The sequence below is a fragment of the Globicephala melas genome, chromosome 6, assembly GCF_963455315.2.
Source record: "Globicephala melas chromosome 6, mGloMel1.2, whole genome shotgun sequence".
Taxonomy (NCBI): Eukaryota; Metazoa; Chordata; class Mammalia; order Artiodactyla; family Delphinidae; genus Globicephala; species Globicephala melas.
The window spans coordinates 21,359,123-21,379,815 of NC_083319.1; the positions used below are offsets into that span (position 1 = coordinate 21,359,123).

The following is a 20,693-nucleotide window of genomic DNA, read 5'->3' on the forward strand; positions in this document are numbered from 1 at the left end:
CACAGATTCTTGCACAGTAGTAAAAATTTCTACAAGTTTAGTGTATAATTATTTAAACTATAAAAGAAAAGTATCACTGGGATTTGTGTACGTTAAGACGCGCAACCCGAGATGGTTGATAAAGCTCACTCTCCGGGACCCAACCGCAGCTCTGCCTCACTCGCAACCGAAGTGGATTCACATCGTCGCAGAACCGGCTGAGTCGGTGACTTCGCCACTTGAAGAGCTAGGGACGCAGCCGGTCTCCGCCCCGCCCCTACCTAGCCGAGCCGGCAGGATACGTCACTGCGCAGCGGCCTGGACGAAAGAGCCAATTGCGGTGCTAGGGACCCAGCCGGTCTCTGCCCGGCACCGTTCGGGCTCCGCCCCCGATGGTGCGGCATGCAGGGTCCAGGAGCCTCTCTGGCTGCCACTCTTTGGAAGGGAAGTGGCGTATGCATTAGGTAGCAGTTAAAGTACGAATCGCCGTGAGGAGCAGCCGTTAGGAGGCGGGAATTCCGGTCCCTCGGGTGTAAGTCATCAGGAGGCGGAAGCGCAGCGGGGGCGGGAAGGTGGTAGAACGCGGCATTGAGCTTGGTTTGCCGGTCTTTAAGTGGTTGCGCGCCCTTGGAGAACGCGACCAGAAGGCGAGGCGGTCCCGGGCTCTCTAGCCTCGCGGTAAGTAGGACCGCCTGGCGGCGCCGGGGATGAAGGTGTGTGGCCCCGGCGCCGACCCGCTGCTGCCGTTCCTTGCTACAGGGCAGTGGCCTCCCCGCCAGCCTTGCCTCCCAGCATTTCTCACTCCCCCTCCTCTCCTTGGTATCAGCCGCAGCCCCCGCCCTACCTGCCCTTCACGCGCGCCTCCCGCCCCGGGACCTTTCTGAGACGCAGGTCCAGCCCTGTCACATCCCTGATTGACGTTCCCCGTCACAAGATGGCCCTCTTGTCCCTTCCGTCCTAAGCCGGCTTCGCTCGCTCTGTGCTTTGCTGCAGGAGACACCTAATATTATTTCGTTCCAAATCGACATCTGTTTGCTCGCTCTTGTACTTTCCCGCTTACCCCAGAAGGCATCCCTCGTCACGCCGGTAGAATCAGTTCATCTCTGCTTCCGGAGCACTGTTTACTCCTTGTAAAGAGCGCGTTTGTTAAACTTTTTTAGTACGGTTGCTTGAATGAGACTCTCTTTTTCCACCGGATTATATGTTTCTTGAGGGCGGGAGTAAGGTCTTGCTCATTTGGGATCCCCCCAGGGCCTAGTACAAAAGCACGAAGTTTGGAATCTAACAGTCCAAAGTTTTCGCACTAGCTTTGTGACCTTGGACACGATCTCCCTGTCTATGAAGTGGTGATAAATAAAATAATTAATTTCAATCATCTTACAGATCTTGTATGGTGCAGAGTATGTACGCGATAAATATTCGGCTCTTTTTCCTTTCTAGCTTTCAGTATACACAGTAGTTGCTGGGTACGTTTTTAAAATGAATCGAGAGGCACTACAGAAGAGTGATTTTTCTTCCTAGCCCTGTGATTGTATTGATGCTATGAGTTAGTTGATACATTTGGTAGTATTTGGTAAACACAACCTAATGAAGTAATTAAAGACAGTAATGGTGAATGTTGGTATCAACATCTGCAAGAATAAACATTTAACCTTCACGCTCTAATTAAATAACTTGAGGCGTTTGATTTAAGTCTGTGTGCCCTTCAGACAGATGTTTCTGAAGAGATGAAGGTATGTGTCTGCACATTATTTTTTACAGGTGATTGTAAAGTGCAGACCACTTGCCACGGAACATAGTTGAAACAGAAAATAGGAAGATGGCAGCAAACCCTTCAGGACAAGGTAAATGCTAGGAACTTTTTCCTCATAAAGTATTTTGATAGAAAATTTAGCATAGGGCTGTTACTAGAGCCAGAATTAAAAATGAATAGCCAAGTAAAACCCCATATTTGAAGCAAGTCCAACGTTTCATCAGATGTGTTTCATCAGATATGTAACATCCTTAATAGCTATTAATCCTATGTGTTAATCTGTTAATATTATTCACACTGTAAACCTTAAGTCCTCCTCGGACATTTGTGTTCTCATGCTCTTTTACTTGAGATTAGAACCACTTTTAAAGAAGTTATATTGTCACTAGGCAATATCCACTCCTTTATTTTCGTTTGCTCAAAAAACTTTTCATACACGTTTCACCTGTGTTAAGAGCTCTGTAAAGCAAGTCAAGTTAGATACATCCCAAATAAGGAGTTTTTATTTAAAAATAAGTTTCAAAAGTAAAATTTAATCTCTAGAAAGCATTAAATTCCACTTTGTAAGTTGTCTCCTGCTTAAGAACTTGAAGCAGACTTCTATTTCCTCTCCATATCAAGTCTAAACTCCTTATTTGATGCATCATATTTTTTGATTAATCTTAGTCTTGTTTTATTTTAAACGTCATATAAACGTGTTTGTGTCCAGTTGTTTACACGCACTGTACTGTCTGTGAGAGTCATCCATGTTATGCCATGTACCAATAGTTCATTCTTTTTTATTGCAGACTAGTATTCCATTGTATGAATTTACCACAATTTATTTATTCATTCCTTTTTGGAGACTTTGGGGTTGTATCAGTTTTGGCCATTGTGAATAAAGCTGCTTTGAATATTCGTTTGTAAGTCTTTTTGCAGATATTTGGATGAATATCTAGGAATGGAGCAGCTGAGTGTACAGTTTACTTTATGGAAAACTGCCAAACCCTTTTCCTAAAGTGAATGTACTTTACATTCCCTCTAGTCAAGTGTGAGAATTCTGGTTGCTCCATATATAGCATTGTTGGTCTTTTCAATTTTAGCCATTTTAGAGGGTGTAAAGTGACATCTCATTGTAGTATTAACTTGGATGTCCCTGATGACAAATGTTGGACACTTTTTTATGTGCTTGTTGGCCATTGCAGATCTTCCTTTGTGAAGTGTTTGTTCAAGCCTTTTGCTCATTTTTTAAAAATTTGGGTTATTTTTATTATTTTTTTTTAAGAGTCTAGATACTGGTCCTGTGTCACTGCTAATTGCATCATCTAGATCATCTTTGAGTTGGTTTCTGTTGACTGCATTTTTTTTTGAGAATGAGTCACAGTTTCCTTTTTCTTACTATATTTAGTGATTTGTTATTGAATACTGGATATTATGACTAATACATTGTAGAGACTCTGAATTCTGTTATATTCCTATGAAATGTGATTTTCATTCTAGCAGATGGCTTGGCTCAACTCTTACTCCAAACTCTTGTCTCCCTTATGTTGGGCAGCAGCTGAAATCTCTGCTCATTCTTTAAAGCTTCCAGTTGCTGCTTTAGTGCTTTATTTGTCTCCCCCATGTATGTGTAGTTTAGCAGAAAGCAAAACCTTGGGTGGATTTTATAGGCATGTTTTAGGCTTTACTCCTTCTGCCTTTCCCTCTCAAGTTTCTCCCCTAATTTTCTGGTTACTCTGTCTGTCCTCTGATACCTCAAGCCAGTAAGGTGAGGCTATGCAAGCTGTTCGTGGATTGAGGAGTGCAAAAGGCCACCGATTCCCAAATTTCACCAGTTGCAGTTTCTGCCCGATTTTGGTCAGTCTCTAGTGCCTTCAAATAATGAATGTTTAGTATTTTTTCCAGAATTTATAATTATATTTGTGGCAGGATTACTCTAACCAAACTATTCTGCTAGTACTGGAAGTTGGAAGCCCACTGAATCTGTTTTAGTATATTAGTTGCATTTAGGACAGACTAAAGATTACATGAGTTTTATAGAAGTGTGGTATTGTAAAAAGCTAGCTCTGGTGATAGCTTTACTGGCTATAACCAGCTAATACAATTCTGTTCTCTCAAATAACCAAGTGTGATTTGTGTGCTCTATGGACTAATCACAGGTCAGTATTCCCTTATGGTCTTTGACCTCCTCTTTTCACCAAGTTATAAGGATTCAGATTAAAAATAATTTAATTTGGGGCTTCCCTGGTGGCTCACTGGTTGGGAGTCCGCCTGCCAATGCAGGGGACGCGGGTTCGTGCCCGGGTCCGGGAGGATCCCACGTGCCGCGGAGCGGCTGGGCCCGTGAGCTGTGGCCGTTGGGCCTGCGCGTCCGGAGCCTGTGCTCCGCAACGGGAGAGGCCACAGCGGTGGGATGCCCACGTACCGCAAAAACAAACAAACAAACAAATAAATAAATAAAATAATTTAATTTGAACCGAAATGAAATTAAGAGAAATCTATTTTGGAGAGAAAATATGCTGCTAAAAATCACACAATGCAGTCCAAATGAAAACAAATTAAATATTTTTATCCCTCTGTTTTAATAGCACAAATATGCAAGATTTACAATTTGCTAGTTACTCTTTTTTTTTTTAAGCAGTTGCAATAAAGCACAATAATTTTTACTGTCACCTTTGATTGATCCATAGTCAGATCCACTATGAAACATCCCCTAATCTAAATAGAAGCGAGGACTTTCCTGGTGGCGCAGTGGTTAAGAATCTGCCTGCCAGTGCAGAGGACATGGGTTCAAGCCCTGGTCTGGGAAGATCCCACATGCTGTGGAGCAACTAAGCCCCTGTGCCACAACTACTGAGCCCCTGTGCCACAACTACTGAAGCCCATACACCTAGAGCCCGTGCTCCGTAACAAGAGAAGCCACCTTAATAAGAGGCCTGTGCACCGCAATGAAGAGTAGCCCCCACTTGCTACAACTAAAAAGAAAGCCTGCACACAGCAACGAAGACCCAACGTGGCCAAAAATAAATAAATAAATTTATAAAACAAACAAAAAAACATAGAAGCGAATTTAGATTAGTCCTTTGGCTTTTGTTGCTCTTTTGTCAGTGATATTGTTGGTGTCATGGAGCTGCTGCTATTAGGCACCAGCAGAGGGAGTCCATATCATGTTCTGTAGATTCCTAGACTCTCAGTGAAAATTTAAAATTCTTATTTATTTGGATCTATTGCATTTTACTCTCTATATTATTTCTGTACTGTTTATGTGTATTGGAACTACTTATTTTGGAGATTGCCAAGTTCCATAATTATCTTATAATGGAAACTGAAAGAACAATGACTTAAGAAATCTTCATCTGTGTGTTGTAATTTATTAATGTCTCTGGTGTAGGGGACAGGCCCTACAGATCTAGCAGTCTATCATACTATAGTAGTAATATGAACTGCTAAATTTCACAAGCTCTTGGCAGACAGTTACTGAAGTCTCATATTCTTAGCATCCATCATAGTGTGGAACATTCAGTAGGTTCATAATAATTATTTGATTGATAAGAAGTAACATTTTGAGAATTTAATATGTAGAGGCAGATTGTCAAACTGGAATTTGGCGAAGGTACCATTCCTATGTAAAGAGGCTCTCATTATTGGTAAATATCAAGATCCTGTGATTATGTGCTGGCAGTTGGGAGATTGGTCTAACCTGATTTCAGATACACAGAGAAACCTGGTGAAAAACTGAGTAAAGAATGTGAGTTCTTGGGACTTCCCTGGTGGCGCAGTGGTTAAGAATCCGCCCGCCAGTGCAGGGGACATGGGTTCAATCCCTGGTCGGGGAAGATCCCACATGCTGCAGAGCAGCCAAGCCCGTGTGCCACAACTACTGAGCCTGAGCTCTAGAGCCCATGAGCCACAACTACTGAGCCCTTGTGCCACAACTACTGAAGCCCGTGCACCTAGAGCCTGTGCTTCGCAACAAGAGAATCCCCCACTTGATGCAACTCGAGAAAGCCTGCACACAGCAACAAAGACCAAATGCAGCCATAAATAAATAATTAAAAAAATAGAGATTGCTCTCAATTAAAAAAAAAAAGTGTGAATTCTTTTGATTCTTTTATAGTTATCTCAAAATGCTTAGAGTAATGACTATAAGCCCTGCAGATCAAGTGGTGGGAACTATTGATTTGGGGCCAGTTTGGATGCTCTTAGCTGTGATTTTAGGGCTCTGTGTAAGAATGGAACATAGCTCCTGGGAGGTGTCTTACTTGACCTCAGACCCAAGTACAAGTTTCACCTAAACCACCTATGGTCCAGAAGGAAAGCAGATTTACCCTTCAGGCTTGTACTAAGGTATGCTACCTCTCAATTAAGAATTTATCCTAGGGCTTCCCTGGTGGCGCAGTGGTTGAGAGTCCGCCTGCCGATGCAGGGGACACGGGTTCGTGCCCTGGTCCGGGAAGATCCCACATGCCGCGGAGCGGCTGGGCCCATGAGCCATGGCCGCTGAGCCTGCGCGTCCGGAGCCTGTGCTCCGCAACGGGAGAGGCCACAACAGTGAGAGGCCCACATACCGCAAAAAAAAAAACACAAAAAAACAAAAAAAAAGAATTTATCCTAATGATGCATAAAAATCATCTTAAAATTCTGGCATCTGTACATTTTTAAAGATGAGAGTGGACACAAAGGCACAATTTGGAGTTCATTTTTCAAAGCTAGATTTCTTTTTGCCTCAGTTTTCATTGCCAAGGCAAAGAGTGTACAGTAGTTTTCTGATGCTAGGATTGATTTGTAGGCCCAGGTTCAAATAGGAATGAAACTGAGTTGAGGCAGAATATGACGTAAACTAGCATGAGATTGTTTGTATAGTAGAAGAGAGCTTGTGATCCTCAGGTCCATTCAGACTGGCCTGGGAGGCCTGTCATGTGAGTGTAATCTAGAAAGTTGTGCTAATCAATTGTACCCTGTGTGATGAAAAACAGTTTACTGACAGAGAATTGTCAGAATGGGGCTGACAAGAATCTAGTGAGGTTGACAATCTAAATGATAGAGAACACTAGGTAATAATAACAGTAATAGCTAGTTTTTATTAAGCAACTACCATGTGGCAGGCAGTGTGCTAGGTATTTTATTTTTATTTTCTATATTTCATATAACCACCCTCAAAGTTGTCACTGTTATGCCCATCAGTCCTGCATAGTGAGGTAATTTTCCCAATATTAAATAGTAACTGGTAATACTGAGATGAGAACCCAAATTGAATCTGTGTCCAAGTCCCCTGTTCATTGATTTCCCATACTGCACGTTAGCTGGAGGGTTAGAACATTCTAATTATAGTATCTAAAAGAAAATTGGGAGCTCTAGACTAGGGGCAAAAGACCTTAATTTTTGTATCTCTTCTCCATCTGTTATTGAGCAGAAAATCCTTACAGGGAAATGGGCCTATGAGTTTATCTGTAAGAGGAAAAGAAAAATGAGCGAGGAGGAAAGGGTGATTCAAGCAGAAGAGATTTCACCATCTTATTTAGCTAGTGCTGAAGACAAGAAACCTCAGTGGATAGAAAAAGTGGCAGTAGCTTAAAGGGGTAAGTCCTTGGGGTCTCAGTGAGAGAGAATTTGAACACAAGGAGATCACCTGAGCAGACATTAGGGCTTATTCCTTTCCTTGATCTATATTTTCAGTAAACTCCAAAGGTGGCTAAGAGTTGAATAATTTTTTAATCTTGCAAGTTACAGGAAGTGTTTTCCATTAACTAGATAGCTAGAAGACTAGTTACTGGTACTAATTACTTCATGTTAAAAATGTTGTTGTATTTTTTATTCTGCTAAGACTTAGACATCAGGCAGTCTCCCCTGAATAAGTTTGAGTTTTAACCAATGAATACATTTTATATATCATTAAGGAGTATGGTAGGCAGAATAGTATTCTCCCCACATCCCTCCAAAAAACGCCAAGGTCATAATCCCCGGAATCTGTGACTTTGTTACCTTACATAGCAAAAGGAATTTTGCTTGTGTGATTAAGGTTAAGGACCTTGAGATGGGAAGATTATCCTGGATTATCCAGGTGGGCCCATTTTAATCACATGAGTCTTTGTTTTTTATTTAAAAAATTTTTTAAACAACTTTATTGAGATATAATTTACATACTATAAGATTCACCTGTATTAAGATTACACTTCAAGAATCTTTAGTAACTTTGTAAAGTGTGTAACTTTCACTAATATCTAATTTTATAACATTTCCGTTAACCCAGAAAGAAAACTCATGCCTGTTTGCAGTAACTTCCCATTCTTACAGGCCTGGGCAACCACTAATGTACTTTTTGTCTCTATAAATTTGCCTCTTCTGGACACCTTTCATATAAATGGACTCTTACGGTATATGGTCTCTTGTGTCTGGTTTCACTTAGCATGTTTTTGAGGTTCATCTGTGTAGTAGCATGTATTAGTAAGTCTTTTTTGTTGTTGTTGTTAAACAACAGAAATTTATTTTCTCACAATTCTGAGATCAAGTTGTCAGCAGAGTTGATTGCTCCTTGGCTTGTAGATGGCCTGTGTCTTTTCTCCCTGTGTCTTCACATGGTCTTTCTTTTCTCTGTGTGTGCATGTCCTGATCTCCTCTTCTTATAAGGACACAAGTCATATTGGCTTAGGGCCCACTCCCAATGACCTCATTCAACCTTAACTGCCTCTTTAAAAACTCTGTATCCAAATACAGTCACATTCTGAGGTACTAGGGCTTAGGACTTCAACCTATGTGTTTTGCAAGGATACAATTTAACCTATAACACTCCACCCTCTCAGCCTCCAAAATTCAAGTCTTCACATGTGAAATATATTTGCTCCATTCCAACAGCCATAAAAGTCTTAACCCATTCCAGCATCAACTCTAAGTCTAAAATTTCATCTAAATAGCATCTAAATCAGATATGAGTGAGACTAGAGGTATGATTCATCCTGAGGCAAAATTCCTCTCCAATAGTGAACCTATGAAACCAAACAAGTTATCTGCTTCCAGAATACAATAGTGGGACAGGTATAGGATAGACATTCTGCTTCCAAAAGGAAGAAATTGGAAAGAAGAAAGCTGACAGGTCCTAAGCAAGTCCAAAACCTAGCAGGGCAAATTCCATTCGATTTTTAATTTATTCAAAGATTTAGTTTATTATATCAACATCAGTACTAGAACTCACATCTTTTACTCTCCAGTCTGCAACATTTCTACAGTACATATTTGTGTGCTGAAATTATTTGTATGACATTAATATATGTGGCTAATTTTAAGAAACTTCTGTGGAAAATTCCATTAGAGTTTAAGGCTTGAGAGTGAAATCCTATTTGGCTCAATTTTCTGTCTAACAAGGGTGGTGGCTCTGCCTTCTCCTCCCTGAATTTTGTCCCCAAACCCTCTGGAACTAATGAGGAAACAGTCCTGCTGCCTGGGCCTGTGCTCTCTGGACCCATGATGGCAGTAGCAGCCCTGCTGACCCCTGACCCACCTTCAGAGTCATTCCTCCCTGTACTCAAAGGATGACGCTTGTTTGCATCCAGACATCTCTAACATCTAACTTCCTGCTTGTAGAACCCCAGAAGTCCGACAGTCTTTCTTCATTTCATCCCACCTCTGTTCTCTTCAGTCCACGCTGACAGTGCTTCTGCTGAGATGGTTGATTGGATCCATGTCACACACCCATAATCTCTTTACTAAAGACTGTCCAGTCACGTCTTTGGTGTTCTCTCCTGAACGCACTTTCTCATTTTTTGCAATAAGAATAAGCTGAGAATTTTTGGTCTTCAAGTTCTGGTTCCTTTTTGCATAATAATTTCTTTTTCAGTTGTCTCCCTCTCACACTTTACTATAAGCAGCAAGGAGAAACCAGGTCACACCTTCAACATTTTGCTTAGAAATATCCTCAGTTAAATATCCAAGTTCATTACTGACAGCTTTTACTTTCCACAAAACACTAGAACACAATTTGGTCAAGTTCCCTGCCACTTTGTAACAAGGACTGCTTTTCCTACAGTTTCCAATAACATATTCCTCATATCCATCTGAGACTTCCCCAGAAGCACCTTTAACATTCATATTTGTGTCAACTTTCTGTTCATGATGAAATATATATAAACAGATATATATATATAGCATATATATTAGTCCTGGTAGTTTTCTGATAGTATCTTTAGGATTCTCTATGTATAGTATCATGTCATCTGCAAACAGTGACAGTTTTACTTCTTCTTTTCTGATTTGGATTTCTTTTATTTCTTTTTCTTCTCTGAGTACTGTGGCTAAAACTTCCAAAACTATGTTGAATAATAGTGGTGAAAGTGGGCAACCTTGTCTTGTTCCTGATCTTAGTAGAAATGGTTTCAGTTTTTCACCATTGAGAATGATGTTGGCTGTGGGTTTGTCATATATGGCCTTTATTATGTTGAGGTTTTGGAGGGGTTTTATTGTAAATGGGTTTTGAATTTTGTTGAAAGCTTTTTCTGCATGTATTGAGATGATCATATGGTTTTTATCCTTCAATTTGTTAATATGGTTTATCACAATGGTTGATTTGCATATATTGAAGAATCCTTGCATTCCTGGGATAAATCCCACTTGATCATGGTGTATGATCCTTTTAATGTGCTGTTGGATTCTGTTTGCTAGTAGTTTGTTGAGGATTTTTGCATCTGTGTTTATCAGTATATTGGCCTGTAGTTGTCTTATTTTGTGACATCATTGCTGGTTTGGTATCAGGGTGATGGTGGCCTTATAGAATGAGTTTGGGAGTGTTCCTCCCTCTGCTATATTTTGGAAGAATTTGAGAAGGATAGGTGTTAGCTCTTCTCTAAATGTTTGATAGAATTCGCCTCTGAAGCCATCCGGTCCTGGGCTTTTGTTTGTTGGAAGATATTTTTTTTTCAATTTATTATTTTTGGCTGAATTGGGTCTTTGTTGCTGCATGTGGGCTTTCTCTAGTTGCGGCAAGCGGGGGCTACAGTTCATTGCGGTGCGTGGGATTCTTATTGCAGTGCAGGGCTTTAGGTGTGTGGACTCAGTAGTTGCGGCTTGCAGGCTCTAGAGCACAGGCTCAGTAGTTGTGGTGCATGGGCTTAGTTGTTCCGTGGCATGTGAGATCTTCCTGGACCAGGGATCGAACCCGTGTATCCTGCATTGCCAGGCGGATTCTCAGTCACTGCGCCACCGGGGAAGTCCCTGTTGGAAGATTTTTAATCACAGTTTCAATTTCAGTGCTTCAAATTGGTCTGTTTATATTTTCTATTTCTTCCTGATTCAGTCTTGGCAGGTTGTGCATTTCTAAGAATTTGTCCATTTTAATGGCATATAGTTGCTCGTAGTAGTCTCTCATGATCCTTTGTATTTCTGCAGTGTCAGTTGTTACTTCTCTTTTTTTCATTTCTAATCCTATTGATTTGAGTCTTCTCCCTTTTCTTCTTGATGAGTCTGGTTAATGGTTTATTAATTTTGTTTCTCTTCTCAAAGAACCAGCTTTTAGTTTTATTGATCTTTGCTATTTTTTCCTTCATTTCTTTTTCATTTATTTCTGATCTGATCTTTATGATTTCTTTCCTTCTGCTAACTTTGGGGTTTTTTTTTTTGTTCTTTTTTCTCTAATTGCTTTAGGTGTAAGGTTAGGTTTTTTTATTTGAGATATTTCCTGTTTCTTGAGGTAGGATTGTATTGATATAAACTTCCCTCTTAGAACTGCTTTTGCTGCATCCAGTAGGTTTTGGGTCGTCGTGTATTCACTGTCATTTGTTTCTAGGTATTTTTTGACTTCCTCTTTGATTTCATCAGTGATCTCTTGGTTATTTAGTAGTTTATTGTTTAACCTCCATGTGTTTGTATTTTTTACAAACTTTTTTCCTGTAATTGGTATCTAGTCCCATAGTGTTGTGGTCAGAAAAGATACTTGATACAATTTTAATTTTCTTAAATTTACCAAGGCTTGATTTGTGACCCAAGATATGGTCTGTCCTGGAGAATGTTCCATGAGCACTTGAGAAGAAAGTGTATTCTGTTGTTTTTGGATGGAATGTCCTATAAATATCAATTAAGTCGATCTTGTTTAATGTATCATTTGAAACTTGTGTTTCCTTATTTATTTTCATTTTGGATGATCTGTCCATTGGTGAAAGTGGGGTGTTAAAGTCCCATACTATGATTGTGTTACTGTCGATTTCCCCTTTTATGTCTGTTAGCATTTGCCTTATGCATTGAGGTGCTCCTATGTTGGGTGCATAAATATTTACAATTGTTATATCTTCTTCTTGGATTGATCCCTTGATCATTATGTAGTGTCCTTCAGTGTCTCTTGTAATAGTTTTATTTTAAAGTGTATTTTCTCTGATATGAGAATTGCTACTCCAGCTTTCTTTTGATTTCCATTTGCATGGAATAACTTTTTCCATCCCCACACTTTCAGTCTGTATGTGTCCCTAGGTCTGAAGTGGGTCTCTTGTAGACAGCATATATACGGGTCTTGTTTTTGTATCCATCAGCCAGTCTGTGTCTTTTGGTTGGAGCATTTAATCCATTTATATTTAAGGTAGTTATTGATATGTATGTTCCTGTTACCATTTTCTTAATTGTTTTGGGTTTATTATTGTAGGTTTTTTCCTTCTCTTGTGTTTCCTGCCTAGAGAAGTTCCTTTAGCATTTGTTGTAAAGCTCGTTTGGTAGGGTTGAATTCTCTTAGCTTTTGCTTGTCTTTGAAGGTTTTAATTTCTCCGTTGAATCTGAATGAGATCCTTGCTTGGTAGAGTAATCTTGGTTGTAGGTTTTTCCCTTTCATCACTTTAAATATGTCCTGCCACACGCTTCTGGCTTGCAGAGTTTCTGCTGAAAGGTCAGCTGTTAACCTTATGGGGATTCCCTTGTATGTTATTTGTTGCTTTTCCCTTGCTGCTTTTAATATTTTTTCTTTGTATTTAATTTTTGACAGTTTGATTAATATGTGTCTTGGTGTGTTTCTCCATTTATCCTGTATGGGACTCTCTGTGCTTCCTGGACTTGACTATTTCCTTTCCCATATTAGGGAAGTTTTCAACTATAATCTCTTCCAATATTTTCTCAGTCCTTTTCTTTTTCTCTTCTTCTTCTGGGACCCCTATAATTCGAATGTTGGTGTGTTTAATGTTGTCCCAGAGGTCTCTGAGACTGTCCTCAATTCTTTTCATTCTTTTTTGTTTATTCTGCTCTGTGGTAGTTATTTCCACTACTTTATCTTCCAGGTCACTTATCCGTTCTTCTGTCTCAGTTATTCTGCTGTTGATTCCTTGTAGAGAATTTTTAATTTCACTTATTTTGTTGTTCATCATTGTTTGTTTGCTCTTTAGTTCTTCTAGGTCCTTGTTAAACGTTTCTTGTATTTTCTCCATTCTATTTCCAAGATTTTGGATCATCTTTACTATCAGTACTCTGAATTCTTTTTCAGGTAGATTGCCTATTTCCTCTTCATTTGTTTGGTCTGGTGGGTTTTTACCTTGCTCCTTCATCTGTTGTGTATTTCTCTGTCTTCTCATTTTGCTTAACTCACTGTGTTTGGGGTCTCCTTTTCTCAGGATGCAGGTTCGTAGTTCCCATTGTTTTTGGTGTCTGACCCCAGTGGGTGAGGTTGGTTCAGTGGGTTGTGTAGGCTTCCTGGTGGAGGGGACTGATGCCTGTGTTCTGGTGGATGAGGCTGGATCTTGTCTTTCTGTTGGGCAGGACCACGTCCGGTTGTGTGTTTCGGGGTGTCTATGACTTTATCCTGATTTTAGGCAGCCTCTCTGCTAATGGGTGGGGTTGTGTTCCTGTCTTGCTAGTTGTTTGGCATGGGATGTCCAGCACGAGAGCTTGCTGGTTGTTGAGTGGATCTGGGTCTTAGCATTGAGATGGAGATCTCTGGGAGAGCTCTCACCAACTGATATTATGTGGGGCCAGGAGGTCTCTGGTGGACCACTGTCCTGAACTCGGCTCTCCCACCTCAGAGGCTCAGGCCTGACACCCGGCCAGAGCAACAAGACCCTGTCAGCCACACAGCTCAGAAGAAAAGGGAAAAAAGAAAGAAAGAAAGAAAAAAAGATAATAAAATAAATAAAGTTACTAAAATAAAAAATTAAAAAAATTCTTAAAATATAAAAAAGTAATTAAAAAAAAAAGAAGAGAGCACCAAACCAATAACCAGTGATAACAAGCACTAAAAACTATACTAAGAAAACCCCAAAACGGACAGAGAGAGCCCTAGGACACATGGTAAAAGCAAACCTATACAGACATAATCACACAAAGAAGCATACACATACACACTCACAAAAAGAAAAAAAGGAAAAAATATATATATATTAAAAGAAAAAAAGAGAGCAACCAAATCAATAAACAAATCTACCAATGATAATAAGCTGTAAATACTAAACTAAGATAAACATAAAACCAGAAACAAATTAGATGCAGAAAGCAAACCCCAAGTCTACAATTGCTCCCAAAGTCCACCGCATGAATTTTGGGATGATTCCTTGCCTAGATGCAGGGTACATCAAATTGATTGTGGAGATTTAATCCGCTGCTCCTGAGGCTGCTGGGAGAGATTTCCCTTTCTCTTCTTTGTTGGCACAGCTCCTGGGGTTCAGCTTTGGATTTGGACCCGCCTCTGCGTGTAGGTTACCCTCTGGCATCTGCTCTTCGCTCATACAGGAGGAGGTTAAAGGAGCAGCTGATTAGGGGGCTCTGGCTCACTCAGGCTGAAGGGAGGGAGGGGTGCGGATGCGGGGCGAGCCTGCGGCGGCAGAGGCCGGCATGATGTTGCACCAGCCTGAGGCCCACCGTGTTTTCTCCTGGGGAAGTTGTCCCTGGATCACGGGACCCTGGCAGTGGTGGGCTGCACAGGCTCCCAGGAGGGGAGGTGGGGATGGTGACCTGTGCTCGCACACAGGCTTCTTGGTGGCTGCCGTAGCAACCTTAGAGTCTCATGCCCGGCTCTGGGGTCCACACTGATAGCCGCAGCTCGCGCCCGTCTCTGGAGCTTGTTTAGGCGGCACTCTGAACTCCCTCTCCTTGCGTACCCCGAAACAATGGTCTCTTGCCTCTTAGGCAGTTCCAGACGTTTTCACAGACTCCCTCCCAGCTAGCTGTGGCGCACTAGCCCCCTTCAGGCTGTGTTCACGCAGCCAACCTGTCCTTTCCCTGGGATGTGACCTCCGAAGCCGGAGCCTCAGCTCCCAGCCCCCACCCGCCCTGGCGGGTGAGCAGACAAGCCTCTCGGGCTGGTGAGTGCTGCTCAGCACTGATCCTCTGTGTGGGAATCTCTCCACTTTGCCCTCTGCACCCCTGTGGCTGTGCTCTCCTCCGTGGCTCCAAAGCTTCCCTCATGCCCACCCCCCGTTTCTGCCCGTGAAGGGGCTTCCTAGTGTTTGGAAACTTTTCCTCCTTCACAGCTCCCTCCCTGAGGTGCAGGTCCCATCCCTATTATTTTGCCTCTGTTTTTTCTTTTTTCTTTTGCCCTACCCAAGTACATGGGGAGTTTCTTGCCTTTTGGGAAGTCTGAGTTTTTCTGCGAGGGTTCAGTAGGTGTTCTGTAGCAGTTGTTCCACATGTAGATGTATTTTTGATGTATTTGTGGGGAGGAAGATGATTTCCACGTCTTACTCCTCCACCATCTTGAAGGTCCCCCTCCCACATGGGTCTTTAAAAGCAAAGAATTTTTTCCTGGCTGTGGTCAGAGAGAAATGACCACAGAAGGGTCAGAGACATGCAACGTTGTTGGCATTTAAGTTGGAGAAAGGGGACCACAAGCCAGGAACTCAGGCATATCTATAAGATGGAAAAGGGAAGGAAACAGATTCTCTCCTAGAGCCTCCAGAAAGGAAAGCCGCACTTGATTTTAGCCCAGTGAGACTACTGACCTATAGAACTGTAAGATAATAGATTTGTATTGTTTTAAGCCATTAAGTTTGTGGTAATTTGTTACAGCAGCAGTACGAATAATATACCATTTAACTATGAGCCAAAAACCTCAGAACCATCTATGACACCTTCTTCCTCATTCTTGACTTCTTATTTATTCTGTCACTGTCCTGTTGATTTAACTTCCTAAAAACCTCTTGGGTCTGTTCATCTCTCTCCATTTCCCTGGCCACTAACAACTTCTGTCATCTCCAGCTTGTTCTACTGTAATAGTCTCTTTTTCTCTTGTCTAGTGTATTCTCAACCTTGTAGCTACAGTGATCTTTCTAAAGGGGGAAGTGTTATTTTGTCCCCCACCCCTAATTAACCTAATTAATCTAACATTTCAGCTCTAGCATTACTTCCTGTAGGAGACTTCTCTGACACTGCTCCCCCTACTCCCAGTCTAGGTCAAGTTGATTCAACATTGATTCCTGTTGGTGGGGATGTAAACTGATACAGCCACTGTGGAGAACAGTGTGGAGGTTCCTTAAAAAACTAAAAATAGAACTACCATATGACCCAGGAATTCCACTACTGGGCATATACCCTGAGAAAACCATAATTCAAAATAAGTCATGTACCACAATGTTCATTGCAGCACTATTCACAATAGCCGGGAGATGGAAGAAACCTAAATGTCCATTGACAGATGAATGGATAAAGAAGATGTGGCACATATATACAGTGGAATATTATTCAGCCATAAAAAGGAACAAAATTGAGTTATTTATAGTGAGGCGGATGGACCTTGAGTCTGTCATACATAGTGAAGTAAGTCAGAAAGAGAAAAGCAAATACCGTATGCTAACACATATATATATGGAATCTAGAAAAATTGTACTGATGAACCTAGTGGCAGGGCAGGAATAAAGACACAGATGTAGAGATTGGACTTGAGGATGGGGGTGGAAGGGGAGGCTGGGACGAAGAGAGAGAATAGCATTAACGTATATACACTTCCAAATGTAAAATATAGCTAGTGGGAAGCTGCTGCATAGCACAGGGAGATCAGCTCGATGCTTTGTGACCACCTAGCGGGGTGGGATAGGGAGGATGGGAGGGAGGGGATATTGGGATATATGTATACATATAGCTGATTCACTTTGTTATACAGCAGAAACTAACACAACAGTATGAAGCAATTATATTCCAATAAAGATGTAAAAAAAAAACAACAAAAACCTTGATTCCTACAATGATTGTTTTTAATACTTATAGAATGTTATTTCTTTATTTCAGACTACTCATCTTAGACTAATTATACATTCATTTGTGTAATTATTTGATACTCTCTATCTTCACGGGAATGTTTAAGAACCATGAGAACTAGCATCAAATCAAGTTGTGGCTCGTCATTGCATCCTTAGACTCTACCTTAGTGCCTGTATGTATGTCATGGATACACAATAAATATACGTTGAATCAATAAATAACTTAAAACATGTTAAACTAATAGTGCCACAGTGACTTTCCTCCAATACTGAACAGCTGTCTTTTTTTTTTTTTTTTTTTGCCGTGCCACACGGCTTGTGGGATCTCAGTTACCCGATCAAGGATTGAACCTGGGCATGGTGGTGAAAGCCCGGAATCCTAACCACTAGTCCACCAGGGAACTCCCCCTAAACAGCTGTCTTAGGATGATAGTTCATTTACTGTATAGTTGTGAAGAGTATATAGCTTGTAAGATAATCTTTTGAAAGGATTTGAATATTTTAAAATATCTTTTAAAAAATTGTTATGAAAGCAATATAACAACTGTAATTGGAAAGTAGATTATCCACTAATCAAACAATAATTTTCATTCTTTAGTTTTAGATTTTTTTCAATAAAAGGAATTCCTATTAGTCCTCGTTTAAGTGTCATAGAGCTATTCACGCAAAGTGAATGTCAGCTGTTAGGTTTTAAATACAATTTGCTGTAATGCTAGTTACTCCATAATATTTTTAGTGACACAGAAATGTGTGGGAGTTAAATGTTTCTATAAGTGAATATGGAAATGAGAATGTATATGATTGTGAATGGAGATAGAGTTATAGTTCTAAGTGGAACTTTTGGAGTGTGCTGCTTTATTCTAAGGTAAATTTATTAGGAAAAAGTTTAGTTATAAAAGAATATTAAGTAATTCCTACTGTACATGAGATAATATATTTTAACACTCTCATGCTTTTAAGAATGTAAAAGTTACATGTAACTTTAAGATACATGTAAAATAATGTAAAAGTAAAATGTTGAATTATGGTGAGAGACAGTTTGTGTTTAAAAAAACAATTCATGTAGTGATTAGAATAAAAGTTAAATTTTATATATTGTTGCCTTAGAGTAAGTTTGTATTACAAACTCTGAAGGTGGGAGAATCTTGCTCTAGAAAATTACACTTAACTACTTCACATAACCAAATTGACTACCTAGTTTTTTGCCTTATGTTTCAAATGTGGAATAAGCTATTATTATTACCTAACTGCTATCTGTTGACTTTTATATATTTCTATAATACAGTAAATGTTTTGTACAAAACTGACATGTAAATTAGTACTAGATTATTTTTGAACGCTCAAGAGGGAAGCATAGGCTTCAGGGCATAAGACAAGCTCAGAAAGTAAAAGCCTAATAGACCTGACCATACCCTTTCCCTGTAAAATAGTTTTTGTGGCTCTCAGCTGCCTACATGTAGACGTTAAGTTCTTGAATGTTATGCAGGAGATAACCTTGCCTGGTTAGACTGTGGAATAGGAGTTGAGAGGGGAAGATATTTTAGAGACATCAAGGATATAAAATTGATTGGACTAGGTGATTGGTTGGATGTGGGTAGGAAGAAGGAGGTATTATAAGGATAAAACTCAGGCTTCTGGGTGGGAGCGTGGGGCATTAAGTGAGATACAGAGAGAGGCATTATCCTTTACCAGGGAAGGAAGGCTATGAGCTACCCCTGTCTAATGACCGCTTATTTAACTATTTTAACAAGTTCTTTAATGTCTAAGGGGATTTTGTGCATGGAGAAAAATCCTTATCACTGCTCATAATTAATGCTCAGTTTTTAAACCTACTTATAAACTAAGCTCCAAAATAAAATGTTTTAAGCATTTAGAATTGATTACAAGCTTATTTAGTTAAATTCTCTTTAATAACAGTTTAAATTACAATTAATTTGACTTCTATAATACTTCACTTTATATAGTGATGGCAAAACTTACTATACTTAGGGCTTCCCTGGTGGCACAGTGGTTGAGAGTCCGCCTGCCGATGCAGGGGATGGGGGTTCGTGCCCTGGTCCGGGAGGATCCCACGTGCCGTGGAGTGGCTGGGCCCGTGGGCCATGGCCGCTGAGCCTGTGCGTCCGGAGCCTGTGCTCCGCAGTGGGAGAGGCCGCAACAGTGGGAGGCCCGCGTATCCCCCCGAAAAACACAAACAAACTTACTATACTTAAAATTAAACCTATTTTAAAATACTAACCCATGGGTTTAATTAATTCATTTACTCTCTCTGTAGTACTTTGTTTTTTTTAATCTTCCTTGGATTATAATAATCTTCCCAGATTCTTATTTCTGTACTTTCCCAGGATTTTAGTAATTTTTTTATACCTTCCTAGGGTTATGGTTGTCTTACCACTACCAAAACAAAACAAAATTTCAGATTAGTCAAGGTTTAGGGTTTGTTGATGGATTTAATTCTTAGGTAAATCATAAGATTTGCTTATGCCTTTAAAGATGATTTAAAAGTTGCATTGGTGTGCACTTGGTCACTTCTGTAACTAAACTTGCCAAGTTAAGGAGTTTTTTTTTTTTAACTCATGCCTTTTCTCATAGATTTTTAGTTTCTTGCAACCTGGGGTTACTCCCTGAATGAAATATTCTTCTTCTTCTTTTTTTTTTTTAAATGTGATTAGCATTTTATAACCCATTGTTCTGTTGTCATTATGAATTGCCCTTTTCTGGTAGCATTCCTGCCAGGAATTATGGATGTTTCATCTCCCAGGAAATCAGGGATCAGGTCTGTACCATTAGCTCTCTTTAGGATATTCCGCTAATCATCCAGTTAGAGCTCAGGGTTTCTCGTTGGTCATTGTGTGTGACCATGGGTGCTCATCTACCACTGCGTTTCCTTTCAAATGGTGTGTGTGTGTGTGTGAGGACCTGTTCTGATCTGACCCTCCTGTTCTTGGTATATAACTTGCTTTTTCTGGGACTATTTGGCTTATCCACAGTTCCCTATATCTACCCCTTCCTCCTGTAACTAAACAAAAAAGTAAACAGCTATGCCTTATAAACAGACATAAACTTAATAGGAGAAACAAAACATCTAAATGTTAACACTAACCTAATTATTAGCATAATGACTATTATTTTACCTTTCTTTACAATCTTTTTATATACTTTAACTTTTTTTTTTTTTTTTTTTGGCCGCACCACACGGGTTGTGAGATCTTAGTTCCCCGACCAGGGATTGAATCCGGCCCCTTGGCAGTGAAAGCGCAGAGTCCTAACCACTGGACTCCCAGGGAATTCCCTAACTTTCTTTTTTGTATCTTTTTATGAATTCATGGTTTATCATGGATTCAGTTTGTTCCATTTAGTTATAATTATTATTCTCTTTTTAATGTTCCAGTTGTTGCCTGGCCAACCTCAAGCTGGGAAGCATTCTTCACTTTACAGAGAACTCACTTCTGCATTCCTCTAAATAACACATTACAGTATACTTATCCTTCCATAATTATCGTACCTTAATTTGTATTACATTACTTTTAGGGAAGTTTCTATTATATAAAATCAATAATACCCAAATTCTATACTTCCCATCTGATCCATATAATACTGACTGATTTATTTGGGTAACAGGCTCACCATGAGTAGTAAAATAGATTGAGAATAACATAGCTCTCCTTAGTGGGCAAAGATCATGGACAAAGAAACTAGTGTATTAATATTAATTTAGAGCCTATAGTTACTAATTTTCACACTTAATTTCCATGGTAACAGGGAGTTCACTGTAGCTACCTGTGCTCCGATTGTCAAACATGCATGAAATTTTTTTAAAGGAGGCTGTTACTGATCAA

At 40.1% G+C, this 20,693-nt stretch overlaps 1 protein-coding gene across 4 annotated transcripts in view; it reads left to right on the forward strand.

Annotated features, from left to right (window-relative positions):
• Positions 1 to 487: 487 nt before the first annotated feature.
• The window catches only part of INIP (INTS3 and NABP interacting protein), a 29,669-nt gene continuing 9,463 nt past the window's right edge, over positions 488 to 20,693 (forward strand). Inside the window, exons 1-3 of one of the 4 annotated variants that reach the window (XM_030858993.3) lie at positions 491 to 657; positions 1,741 to 1,823; positions 16,883 to 17,027. Coding sequence is in view for 2 of the 4 variants with exons in the window: in XM_030858991.2 (XP_030714851.1) it covers positions 1,799 to 1,823 (25 nt within the window). In the remaining 2 variants the exon portion in view is untranslated. Of the gene's footprint in view, positions 658 to 1,740; positions 1,824 to 16,882; positions 17,028 to 20,693 lie in introns of all 4 variants that reach the window. The other 3 variants (XM_030858991.2, XM_030858990.3, XM_030858995.3) reach the window with 3 other exon arrangements.